Source organism: Mesoplodon mirus (assembly GCF_964341445.2).
Source record: "Mesoplodon mirus genome assembly, chromosome: 4".
Classification (NCBI taxonomy): Eukaryota; Metazoa; Chordata; class Mammalia; order Artiodactyla; family Ziphiidae; genus Mesoplodon; species Mesoplodon mirus.
The window spans coordinates 18,914,858-18,928,992 of NC_138979.1; the positions used below are offsets into that span (position 1 = coordinate 18,914,858).

General features: G+C 41.5%; 1 protein-coding gene across 1 annotated transcript in view; it reads left to right on the top strand.

The window, feature by feature from the left end:
- PDSS1 (decaprenyl diphosphate synthase subunit 1) overlaps positions 1 to 14,135 on the top strand; it is a 53,334-nt gene that overhangs the window by 11,368 nt on the left and 27,831 nt on the right. Inside the window, exons 4-5 of the mRNA XM_082616656.1 lie at positions 4,227 to 4,357; positions 13,125 to 13,266. Of these exons, the coding sequence (XP_082472782.1) occupies positions 4,227 to 4,357; positions 13,125 to 13,266 (273 nt within the window). The remainder of the gene's footprint in view (positions 1 to 4,226; positions 4,358 to 13,124; positions 13,267 to 14,135) is intronic.

Below are 14,135 nucleotides of genomic sequence, written 5' to 3' on the forward strand. Positions count from 1 at the left end.
TGAAATTGTATCAAGTATCTTTTCCGACCACAATGCTATGAGACTAGATATCAATTACAGGAAAAGAGCTGTAAAAAATACAAACACATGGAGGCTAAACAATACACTACTTAATAACGAAGTGATCACTGAAGAAATCAAAGAGGAAATTAAAAAATACCTAGAAACAAATGACAATGGAGACACGACGACCCAAAACCTATGGGATGCAGCAAAAGCAGTTCTAAGAGGGAAGTTTATAGCAATACAATCCCACCTTAAGAATCAGGAAACATCTTGAATAAACAACCTAACCTTGCACCTAAAGCAATTAGAGAAAGAAGAACAAAAACATCCCAAAGTTAGCAGAAGGAAAGAAATCATAAAAATCAGAAATAAATGAAAAAGAAATGAAGGAAACGATAGCAAAGATCAATAAAACTAAAAGCTGGTTCTTTGAGAAGATAAACAAAATTGATAAACCATTAGCCAGACTCATCAAGAAAAAAAGGGAGAAGACTCAAATCAATAGAATTAGAAATAAAAAAGGAGAAGTAACAACTGACACTACAGAAATACAAAAGATCATGAGAGATTACTATAAGCAACTCTATGCCAATAAAATGGACAACCTGGAAGAAATGGACAAATTCTTAGAAATGCACAACCTGCCAAGACTGAATCAGGAAGAAATAGAAAATATGAACAGACCAATCACAAGCACTGAAATTGAAACTGTGATAAAAAATCTTCCAACAAACAAAAGCCCAGGACCAGATGGCTTCACAGGCGAATTCTATCAAGCATTTAGAGAAGAGCTAACACCTATCCTTCTGAAACTCTTCCAAAATATAGCAGAGGGAGGAACACTCCCAAACTCATTCTACGAGGCCACCATCACCTTGATACCAAAACCAGGCAAGGATGTCACAAAGAAAGAAAACTACAGGCCAATATCACTGATGAACATAGATGCAAAAATCCTCAACAAAATACTAGCAAACAGAATCCAACAGCACATTAAAAGGATCATACACCATGATCAAGTGGGGTTTATTCCAGGAATGCAAGGATTCTTCAATATACGCAAATCAATCAACGTGATACACCATATTAACAAATTGAAGGAGAAAAACCATATGATCATCTCAATAGATGCAGAGAAAGCTTTCGACAAAATTCAACACCCATTTATGATAAAAACCCTGCAGAAAGTAGGCATAGAGGGAACTTTCCTCAACATAATAAAGGCCATATATGACAAACCCACAGCCAGCATCGTCCTCAATGGTGAAAAACTGAAACCATTTCCACTAAGATCAGGAACAAGACAAGGTTGCCCACTCTCACCACTCTTATTCAACCTAGTTTTGGAAGTTTTAGCCACAGCAATCAGAGAAGAAAAGGAAATAAAAGGAATCCAAATTGGAAAAGAAGAAGTAAAGCTGTCACTGTTTGCAGATGACATGATACTATACATAGAGAATCCTAAAGATGCTACCAGAAAACTACTAGACTTAATCAATGAATTTGGTAAAGTTGCAGGATACAAAATTAATGCACAGAAATCTCTGGCATTCCTATATACTGATGATGAAAAATCTGAAAGTGAAATCAAGGAAACACTCCCATTTACCATTGCAACAAAAAGAATAAAATATCTAGGAATAAACCTACCTAAGGAGACAAAAGACCTGTATGCAGAAAATTATAAGACACTGATGAAAGAAATTAAAGATGATACAAATAGATGGAGAGATGTACCATGTTCTTGGATTGGAAGAATCAACATTGTGAAAATGACTCTACTACCCAAAGCAATCTACAGGTTCAATGCAATCCCTATCAAACTACCACTGGCATTTTTCACAGAACTAGAACAAAAAATTTCACAATTTGTATGGAAACACAAAAGACCCCGAATAGCCAAAGCAATCTTGAGAACGAAAAACGGAGCTGGAGGAATCAGGCTCCCTGACTTCAGACTATACTACAAAGCTACAGTAATCAAGACAGTATGGTACTGGCACAAAAACAGAAAGATAGATCAATGGAACAGGATAGAAAGCCCAGAGTTAAACCCACGGACATATGGTCACCTTATCTTTGATAAAGGAGGCAGGAATGTACAGTGGAGAAAGGACAGTCTCTTCAATAAGTGGTGCTGGGAAAACTGGATAGGGACATGTAAAAGTATGAGATTAGATCACTCCCTAACACCATACACAAAAATAAGCTCAAAATGGATTAAAGACCTAAATGTAAGGCCAGACACTATCAAACTCTTAGAGGAAAACATAGGCAGAACACTCTATGACATAAATCACAGCAAGATCCTTTTTGACCCACCTCCTAGAGAAATGGAAATAAAGACAAAAATAAACACATGGGACCTAATGAAACTTAAAAGCTTTTGCACAGCAAAGGAAACCATAAACAAGACCAAAAGACAACCCTCAGAATGGGAGAAAATATTTGCCAATGAAGCAACTGACAAAGGATTAATCTCCAAAATTTATAAGCAGCTCATGCAGCTCAATAACAAAAAAACAAACAACCCAATCCAAAAATGGGCAGAAGACCTAAATAGACATTTCTCCACAGAAGATATACAGACTGCCAACAAACACATGAAAGGATGCTCAACATCTTTACTCATTAGAGAAATGCAAATCAAAACTACAATGAGATATCATCTCACACCAGTCAGAATGGCCATCATCAAAAAATCTACAAACAATAAATGCTGGAGAGGGTGTGGAAAAAAGGGACCACTCTTGCACTGCTGGTGGGAATGTGAATTGGTACAGCCGCTATGGAGAACGGTATGGAGGTTCCTTAAAAAACTACAAATAGAACTACCATATGACCCAGCAATCCCACTACTGGGCATATACCCTGAGAAAACCATAATTCAAAAAGAGACATGTACCAAAATGTTCATAGCAGCCCTATTTACAATAGCCCGGAGATGGAAACAACCTAAGTGTCCATCATCGGATGAATGGATAAAGAAGATGTGGCACATATATACAATGGAATATTACTCAGCCATAAAAAGAAACGAAACTGAGCTATTTGTAATGAGGTGGATAGACCTAGAGTCTGTCATACAGAGTGAAGTAAGTCAGAAAGAGAAAGACAAATACTGTATGCTAACACATATATATGGAATTTAAGAAAAAAAAAATGTCATGAAGAACATAGGGGTAAGACAGGAATAAAGACACAGACCTACTAGAGAATGGACTTGAGGATATGGGGAGGGGGAAGGGTAAGCTGTGACAAAGTGAAAGAGCGGCATGGACATATATACACTACCAAACGTGAGGTAGATAGCTAGTGGGAAGCAGCCGCATAGCACAGGGAGATCAGCTTGGTACTTTGTGACCGCCTGGAGGGGTGGGATAGGGAGGGTGGGAGGGAGACGCAAAAGGGAGGGGATATGGAAACATATGTATATGTATAACTGATTAAATTTGTTATAAAGCAAAAAAAAAAAAAAAAAAAAAAAAAAAAAAAGAAATCAAAATCCTACTTATCCTCTAATCCCCAGTCAAAGCTTACCTCCTCCATGAAATGTTCAGTTTTTCTCTTCCACGCTGATCTCTCCATTCTTTGAACTTTAATGCACTTAACGTATGGCATTGTTCAAGTTACCACCATATTATTCACTGAATATTTCACATTTTAAAAAATTTTGCTTTCCCAACTCAATTGGAAGCTCCTTGCCATCAGGTAAACCATGTCTTACACTTACCCTATGAACCTTTGGCTTGTGTGGCTAAGTAACGGCCGAGCCAGACTGACCCCTGCTCTTCTCTCTGGCCACGTCTCATCTTCCAGCCCCTGATACCCACTGACCTCCTGCTTCATTGGCTCCTGCACTCCCCATCTTTGTCCTCTCCCCTCCATCTTCCAAGCTGCAACCAGCCCTGTTTCTTTCTCTCTCCAGCTGTCACTGGCCATCTGGTGCTTTCCTCCCCCCACCTGCTATCTCTTGGAGTCATGGGGGGGCAGCAGTGCCCACCCCAGCACTGAGGCCCCTGGGGGCGAGCCAGGCATTGCTTGTGGCCCAGCCACACACAGCCAGCTTTATGGCCATGCAATGTTGGAACCGTTTCCTACTGAGTGTTGAATTTCTCAGTTAAAATGAATACACTAAAATCAAATCAAGGTTTTGTGAAAGAAATCCCACTGACTATGCAGTTATGATGCTGTATTGACACAGAAAAACTTTGTTTCAGGAACTGTTCATATCTACAACAGAACTTAAGGAAATGTGTGAATACTACTTTGATGGAAAAGGAAAAGCCTTTCGACCAATTATTGTGGTGCTAATGGCCCGAGCCTGTAATATTCATCATAATAACTCCCGGTGAGTTATTTACTTTCTTCCCTTTATTGGTTTTATATTTGGCAAACCTTCCTTCCCAAGGTTACTGTTTAGTCTCCTGTTTAAGAAGTAGCATGTATCTGAGAATTCACTTTGTGGTAATTAGTTTCTAGCTTTGTGTTCCCAAGGTCACCCTGGAGTCTAGTCTGGGCATCTTCCTTTTCCATGCTTTTTAGTATCCGTGGAAGAACAACTTCAGCTGCAAATAAACATTTTGGAAAGAATTTTCAAAGCCACATTGAGTTTTCTCATTCAGAAGTAAAGAATACCAGGATGTATGCATACTTGTAATCATTGTACACACGGGGCCATTAGTCCAAAGGTTGATGGTTATAAAGTCATGAGTTAAGCCTGGATTCTGGGCACCACACCCGCTGCAGGGCCTGACTTCCTGTGGCCTTGGAAATGTGCCAAAGAAAAATCTTCTTAAAAGAAGGCATTTTGACTATCGGTCTTCAACTTTTATGTTTCAAATATGTGTAAATTTTTCAAATATTAAAACAACTGCAATGTTTTAATATTAAAGGAAAACGCCAAAGGACCCATTGCCATTATTTTTTAGGCTCTTTGCGATGTTACTGGAGTGTCTGCATAGTTTTTTTTGTTACATCATGTAATCTATTGATGTAACCTCCAGTAGACCGTAATGTACTCATACATTTCCCTAGTGTTGAACATTTGCATTACATTCCCTTTTCTCTGTAGATAACACGTTAAGGCATGCCTAAGGTTTGCCAGCACTGAATTTAAGGATGCTGTCAGAACGAGTGTCAGATGTTGCTTCTTAGCACATGCTTGCCTCTGCCCGCAGCCGTTTGCGCCCCGCTGCTGTGCCCCTCCAGCTCCAGGATATGATTCCGTGCTCATGGGTGCCTCCCACTTACCCTGAGACTTTCCAAGTGCTCACAGTATAGTTTGAACAAGCCGTGAAATCTCTGGCAGTGACCGTTTTCCCATCATCAGGACCACACTTTCACTTCACCGGAAGGCAGGGCGGCAGAAATGCTCCCTCTGAACCAAACTTGAAATGGTCTAGAACCTCTCACATGGTCTAGAACTGGGTTTCTCAGCCTTGACTCTGCTGACATTCAGGGCCAGATAATTCTTTGCCGCGGGGACTGTTGTGTGTCTTGTAGGATGTTTGGCAGCCCCTCCCCTAGTTGATGATGACCAAGAAATTTCTCCAGACATTGCTGGGTGTCCCCGGAGGAGCAGAATCGTCCCTGGTTGAGAACCACTGGTCTAGAGATAGTGTGTGTTTATATTTTTAATTTCTCAGATTAACACACAATACAGTTCATCACCCTCACAGAAAACAAGGGAAGGAAAATACTCTGCATTTGCTCACCTTAAATCCTGTCAGCTGTTATCCCCAGAGTCAAAGTCTTCAGTTTACCTCATTGAAACTGTATAAACTGTTGGTTGCAGAAAAAAATGGGAGACTATATACCCAGAAAAGGCACTGCTAGTTTAAAACAAAGGAAGTTCCATTCTGCCTTCTCCAGGGATGTTCCAGCTACAGCTTCGTTCTCCCCGTAGCTGACAGGAGCAGGGCTTGCTGAAGGCACAGTATGGAGGCATCGGGATGTGAGTCGTGACTGTGGTGTGCATTTGGGTGGTACAGTAGCCTAACGATATTATTCTCCAAGCCCCAGCTTCTTGAGAATACTTACTTCCTAAGGACCCTTTTGGATCAGGCTCTTAATAGGCCAAATATCTAGCTGTTAACTTCCAAGCCACTTAAAGCAAGAGGGGGTGGGGAGTGGGGGGAGAGCCTGGGCCGTTTGTGATTTTGCTTGTTGCTGAAAGAGCTTTAGAGCCACGTGGGGCAAAGGTAGAAGATTCTGGGCAGGACCGCGCTGGCCTCTGTTTCTAGCTGATGCCACCAGCAGCCCTTCCATTACTTCACCTGCCTGCTTGTTGGTGTTGGCAGAATTGCGAGAGGCCTGCTTCATCATTTGACAGTCACAGTTTAATGGCTCCTCTGAGGCTTATTAGACATCATCGTCTTGCTTCTGAGATGTGTATTAAATAGGTTGACAGTAATCCTGGAGGGGATTTTAGAAAACAGAATAGAACAGATACCTTAAGAAATGGGGGGGGACTACCTTCTACTGAGTTCCTCTTTTACTGAGTTTCTGTTTTTCCTGTATTAAGCTTGTCCGTCGTCCATTATGTGTTCCCTGCTAGATCACTTCACTGGGAATTCTTAACCTGAGGTCCGTGAAAGCTGGGGTGGTGGTGGGGGTGGTCTGTGAGCCCCTTAGAATTGTACGCAGAAATTTTCGTATGTTTGCACGCAAAGGTATACATGGCTTATAGCATATTCTTAAAGGGTAACATGGCCCAAAAAACCTTAAGGCTTCATCTTTATTTTTCTTCTGTGTGTCCTGATAACCACAGTACCTGGTCAGGTAAGGTAGGGCGCATACAACAGATAATCAGACTTGAAAGGTCCAGCAAACAGAGTTGTGGTGGATTCTGAGCCTCGCTGCCCAGATCCCCCTTCCCTGAAGGACCCTTTGCTCCAGCTGCTGGGCCAGTGTTGCTGGTAGAGAGCCTTCAGTTCGCAGCCTCTTCAAGGGTTGTCCCGGCTGCAGAGAATCCTCTCACCTGAGCCAGTCCACATCCAGGGACTGACAGATGAAGGGCCATCCTAGCTCCAGAGCACACGATGGAGTGGCCGCGGCTATGGATGGGCCTGCACTGCAGAAACGTCTCCCTCTACCGCATCCTCTTATCTCCTCCCCTCCCTCAGGTGTTGATCCCAGGGGCACTTCTGAGCAGACATTCTGTACTTTAAACGTGAGAGTCTGCTTTCCCGAGAACCCAACCCTCAACAGAGTTCAGCAAAACCCAACTACCTGTGGGTCAGAACTTACCTTATCAAAGAATCCAAGTCAGAACTGAGCTTTATAAGGGATAGCTTTCTATGAAATTGCTCTACTTATTGACCACAACACAATTAGTCTCTTCTCAAACAAGCCAAACCTGTCCTACTCAGAGACCTCATTGAAGACACCTGTTCTTATCATCAGTCTTGACCCCATCAGTTTCTTGTGGAAATCTGGCACTGGAAAGGGGATATCACTGCCAGTGATTGGGATAACAGGCCTACTCAGGTTATATTGGGCACAGATCTGTTGATCTCGACTGTACAGATAGTCACGTGGCATTGAGTCCCACTAGTCCAGTTTACAAAGCCAGACATTTGATTAGATAGAACAGATAAGATGCAGTTTTCACATTAGTAAATAGGTCAAGCTTCCAAATGCGATAAAACTCTTAAATTCAGAGCAAGTAACTTTTGTTATTGTCATGAAGACAAAGGAAACTACAAAAACTTACTCCAGGGAGGCTGTAACAAGACAGTCATCACAGCACCAGCTCACATGAGTGATTCCTAGAGTCAGGCCATTAACGATTCTAGAACCATTCCTAGTTTCTGTGTATTCTGAATCATTGAGCCAGCTACTGCTGCGGCTGTTTATGGGTTAGGAAGGTTGGTGCCACGAGAAATATTTTTGTCTTTAACCTAGGAGATGGCACTTTTGATGTGTGCATACTCATAATTAAAATGGATCTTGATGTAAAGTCTGTAATAAGGGATACCTACTGAGGTAGAGGAGGCTTTGATAACCAGGTGGTTGTCCATCTCCTGGGCGAGGTCAGGCCCAAGCCTCAGGGGAACATCGTTGAGAGCAAGGCGGCTATGAACATGCAGTGTGCTCGCTCTTCGGCTCCCACGACCCAGGGGGAGGCTGATTCTGTCACTGAAGGAATCAACGTCTACGTTCATCAGCTGTGCTCAATTTGAAAAACCCAAATGCTGCATTATTCTTTTGCACCCTGGATCCTGTGGAGAAAGCCAGCCTGGATAAGCTGCAGGTCTGAGATATCATCATGGAGTCACTCTCCACATGTCCAGGGCTTCCAAAATGCAGTATTTCTTCAGTGGCAAGAAAATAACCAGTAGCATGAATCCTGCATCATTTACGATGCAACTTTGCAGGCATCTTTTTTTATCTGGATATAAATCTGAGAGATTCAGGAGCTGCTGCTCTTGAATGTCAGTTATTTTTCTTGATATTAAAACTGCTGATGGATTCGTGACTGTTAGGATCAAGCTTAAAACCGCTGTTCCCTCCAAAGAAAGGCAGTCTCCACTGTAGTCTGGTGCGCTTGTTTGGGTTTTCAAAGGTGAATGGCCAGTGACCAAGGAAAATGATGTGCTAAGCACGTTGGAGCTCACAGGTATCCCTCCTGCACTCTGCTGTCCCTTAGAAGGAAGGCACCTTTGATGTTCATGCGTCAGTGTGCCAGTAAGGAATACAGGGAAAGGGAACAAGGCTGCAGTGGCTGGGGGCAGAGGCCAGGGAACAGAAATATGGGGCCGAGGATGAGAAGCGAGAGCGAGGGGTGGGCAGGAGCGCCTTCCGTCCCCCGCGTTCAACCTGGACGCCACTGCGGAAGGGGAGACACTTCAAGGTCATGTCAGTAATGTGGAGAAACAAGATTTTAGACAGATGAAGTAAAATCAAGTAATTTTAAGAATCAGATCACTGAAAAGGAAACATTTGCGCATCAGCAGAAGAGGATGGTGAAAGTAAGAAACTGTGTTAGGCTGAAAAATGGCCCCACAAAAGTATGCACGTCCTAATCCTTGGGACCTCTAAGTGTTACATTATATGGCAAGAAAAGGGTCTTTGCAGAATTAAGGATCTTGAAATGGGGGTGTCATCCTGGATTATCTGATGGGCCCGAAATGCAATCACTTGTATCCCTAAAGAGGGAGGCAGAGGGAGATTGCCATAACAGAAGAGAAGGCCGTGTGAAGATGGAGGGGAGAGACTTGAAGGTGGCTGCTTCACGCTTGCGGCCACAAGCTAAGGCCCTCCAGCAGCCAGCAGAACTGGAAGGAGCGAGGAAAGGATTCTCTCCTCGAGACTCTGCAGGAAGCCTGGCCTTGCCGATACCTCCACCTCAGGGAAACTGCTTTTGGACTTGTGGTCTCCAGAACTGTGGGAGAATTTCTACTGATTTAAACCACCAAGCTTGTGGTGATTTGTCACCGGGCCACAGGAAACTGGGACAAACCCCATCATTCACATCCTATCGCACGAGTGTGGAGAGTGTGCCTGCTGGGGCTTTTCTCTCCCTCTGGAGGTACCGCTTCTGGATGCACCAGATCTGGCAGTGCAGACCCAGGGGGGAGCTGAACACTTTCCACAGTGTCAGTAGTTGAGGGACCCAAACTTGTAGCAAGTCAGCTCAGTGGCAGATAAAGATAGAATCTTAAGTGACATGGATATATAGTTCAGCATACTGAAAACTTGAACGTGTGTACTTTTATCAGGTAACAACTAGGAGATGCAGTTCACATCCTGAAGAATTTTAGAGACAGAGAGAGACTTTGTTTGCATTTTAACTAGAGAGTTTCTTTGGTACCAAACTGATAAAGTATTTATTCGTGCCTTTAAAACTCGAGATGATGCGAAGTGTCAGAGAAGAGGAGGTCACCCTCCCATGACTGTGCCTTTCAGAACAGGGGAGACTTCCTGCCCTCGAGCTCCGAAGAGACTTGGGGAGTCGTTGGCATAAGACCTTTAAACTGGGCCCCCAAGTTTCAGGTCATGCCTGCGGTTTAGAGGCGGGGCAGCAGAGGCTGAGCTTGTGTCAAATCCTTTCTCAGGAGAAGCTTCCATTTGGGGCTTGCAGTCAGTCAGGCGAATACCCCCACTTACAGAGCCCCAACTTTGTGTGTCACAATCACCAGGATTGCTGCTTCAAAAAGTTCAGGCACTTCAAAATGCCAGTTCCTGAGCCCCATCATGAGGGATCCCAATTCCTAAGTCTAAGGAATTTTCAGTCTGTATTTTCAAGAGTTGATTTTGACACGGTGGGCAAGAGATGATATTTAAGAAACACTAATCTTGTCAGAGTTCTCACAAGCAAAGTGAAACGCTTCTGTTTAGAATTGGCAGAAGAAAATAAACAGAAGAACATGGGGAAATAGAAACAGAGCCTTCTGTAACCCACCTGAGAACTCTGGTCTTTATACAACCTCTGTAGCTTTGGGAATAGAAGCTTCTCTGTCTCTGTTAAAGTGAAACCACATTTACGATTTAAATTCTGCTTTCCTCAGTTGTTGCAAATCAAGGTAACCCATTGATAAGGTCTGATTTTCTTTTTGGAGACAGTTTTCCCACACTGGGGGTTTACTTGTCATTTCTTTAAGACTTGGCATTATATATCAGTATGAATAGGAGGAAAAAGCATTTTATTTAAATCACATGTGAGCTTGGTGAAGGGTATGTGGGGGGTCATTGTATTATTCCATCTGTCTCCGTCTGTGCTTGAAATTCTTCATTATAAAAATGTTGTTTGAAATCTAATGAAGAGGGAAGAACCTGACTGTTGTGAGGGGCTGGCTGAGTCATCGCACGCTCTTGCAGGTGTGAAGGATGGAGGACAGAGCCACCTTTCGAGACTCAGCCTCGGGGCCTCGTTTTCTCCTGCTGTCCCGCCTGACTGGTTTTTCTTAGCACCTCTCCCAGAAGCTGGGAAAGTGTGGCAGCTCTTTCACAGCAGGAAGTAGACATGGTGCCCGGTTTTTTGAAGGCATGACTCAGTTCGGTACTTCGAAGATTTCATCTTCAAAACAGTGTGAGTTGTTTCTGTGATCTGTAAATTTGGGTTCCAGACCATTATGCCATACTGTGGATACGTAGTGACAGTATTTTCCAGATAGAAGCTGGCACATGTTAAAGGCTAATTGTGCAGGAAAAAGTACATCAGATAAAATGATAAAGCATCTAAAATGGGATGTTTATCCTATGTAGGGGCTGTGTCACGATGCCAAATAACTTTCTAAGCAAGAATCCTGATTGCATCAATTTAGCCATAGAAAAGGCATTTTTACATATATGTAGTCTATGAAATTTCAAGATATTTTAAGAAATCTTTGTTTTAATATCTTCAAATTACAAAAAACTCCAGTGCTTCAGTGAGTACTGCCATTTTACTGCAGCTTCCCACCAGGACCCCTGCCTGCTGACATAGTTTGTGATAACGGAAGTGGTACCCGACCTATAAATACATGAGAAAGGCTTAGAGGTCTTAACAGTTGTTTAAGGTAAGATCTACTTTTAATGAGTAGCAAGTGTATATTTCATCAGACTGAAATTCATTGAGAAAATGTTCTAAAGAAATAGTCTTTCTATTTATGTAAAACACAACTGTAAAATTCTACATCTTTTCTTGTGCGTTAAGATAGGATCCAGTAAATTTACCTGAAAAATTTTAAAGGTCCAAGCTTCCTTCTGTAGGGTCTGTGAGTTTCTCACTGAAGGATTCAGAACAAGCTCTTGGAAGCCATCCAAAGCTCCATTTACTCATAAACTAAAGTAGTTTTACAGGATCGTTTGTCCCTCCCCTCTGTTTCTTTACTTCTCCCTCCTCAGAAGACTGTGTTGTGACCCAGAAGTGTTCAGAACTGTTACAGTTGTGACATTAATAAATAATGAGCAGCACTTTACAGTTGATTTCTGGGCTAAAAGCAGTTGGAAGATTCTGAGGTTTAGTTCTAAAAATCTTAAGTAAGAGTTGCTGGCAAAGCACCATATTTTAAAATTACATTTAAAGCAAGACGGGAAGATAGTCCTCAGGCTGATTTACTGTTTGTAGTTAAATTCCAGCATCTTTAATGTTAGTTATACTTCATTTTTCATGGCTTTCTGCTAGATCTGAGGAATTAGAATGAACACTGGCTTTTGCAGATGTTCAGATTAGGTTTTTAAAGAAAAAAAGTCACATTTCAGTATCCCTCTCACTTTTCTCCCCTCTAAGAGAGAACGTGGTGACATTTGAAAAGTAAGCTATAGGAATAAATAAAACATTTGGTTAGCGTGTGTTTGAGCCAGGCTTCTGTTTTATTTAGATTCAGAAAATTCAGTTGGTTATTTCTCCAGTTTGATTTTCTTAAAATTCAGTTTTTAAAAATTCCCATAGATGATGATGGTGAGAATAATGATGATTTAAAAGAAATTGGGGTTCCCTTTTAACTGTAAAAGTCACATCCAAGTATCTTCTTGGGAATGTTTCTCCTGTATTTTGTGTTAAATCTGGGAAATGAAAGTTTAAATTTCTAATGTACAGGTTAAATTTGAATTGGAATTCATATTCCAATATGAATTATCAATTCATATTGGTAACCAATATCAATAGCCAATTGGAATTATGAATTCCAGCTCTCTTGGTTATCAAGGTCTTCTTATGAAATATTTAAGACATTATTAAAAGCTTTGAACACAGTGACCGTTGGTTCTTTCATACACTTCTTTAGAATGCTCTTCACCCATCTTCCCCATCCACCCCTGAAATTTAATTGTAACCTAACTGTAAACTTGACCAACTGACCAAGACCACTGTTACAGGACATAACGATGATTCTTCAGCCAGATACCCAGAAATCTCAGGTGTTTATCCTTTTTTTGATGTTAATTATACAAATTCTACTTCTTAGTGTGGTGTCCCGAAAACATAATCTTGGTGCAGAGTATCTTGTGCATTTTTAAAATGTTCTCTAAATGATAGAATTGGCTGTGTAGGGAAGCCAAAGTTTTTATATAGTTTCTCTTAGAGAAATAAAATTCTTTATCCTAGATCCGATGTCCAGTTTTCACAAGATGATTGCTGAGAAGGTTATAGGCGGTGTCTCTGTTAAAAAGCATTGCTTTCTGTTAACTAGAAATGTGCAAGCAAGCCAGCGTGCCATAGCCTTAATTGCAGAAATGATCCACACTGCCAGCCTGGTCCATGATGATGTCATTGATGATGCAAGTTCCCGAAGAGGAAAACACACAGTTAATAAGATCTGGGGTGAAAAGAAGGTATGGCTTTTTGGTTTTTTAAATCTTTCTTATTAAATCCCATACTCTTTGCATTTATTTTCCAGATTTGTCTCATTAAAAAGTAAAATATGGGCTTCCCTGGTGGCACAGTGGTTGCGAGTCTGCCTGCCAATGCAGGGGACACGGGTTCGTGCCCCGGTCCGGGAAGATCCCACATGCCGTGGAGCGGCTGGGCCCGTGAGCCATGGCCACTGAGCCTGCGTGTCCAGAGCCTGTGCTCCACAACAGGAGAGGCCACAACAGTGAGAGGCCTGAGAACCGCAAAAAAAAAAAAAAAAAAAAAAAAGTAAAATATGCTTCATCAAATGTGGTCTTCCAGCTTTCAAAATAGTTTTCATGTCTGGTCTATATACAGATGTTTGATCATGGATAACAGCACAGAAAAATAAACTTAGTGTTTCTGCTTCTTCACAGTTTTATATAGAGTTTGGTTAAGGAAGGAGATTTTTGTAGTTATCCAAAAAGCATATTTCATGAGGAATCACACCTTTTACTTTGGGGCTTACATTACTCAGATTCATTTTAATTGCTTAACCATTTACTAACTGCCACATGCAGGAGTTTCAAGGCAAGTAAATAAAGAAAACTAATATATATATATATATATGTATATATGTGTGTGTGTGTATAAATACACACACATATATACACACACATATTCGTACACATCTGTATCAATCTCAGAGGGATACTGTTCTCCCATGAAATTTTTACCTTTTTAAATATAAGCTTTATAATTGAATAGTTCATGTGTATATATATATATATATTTTTTTTAAAATAAATTTATTTATTTTTGGCCGTGTTGGGTCTTCATTGCTGCACGCAAGCTTTCTCTAGTTGTGGCG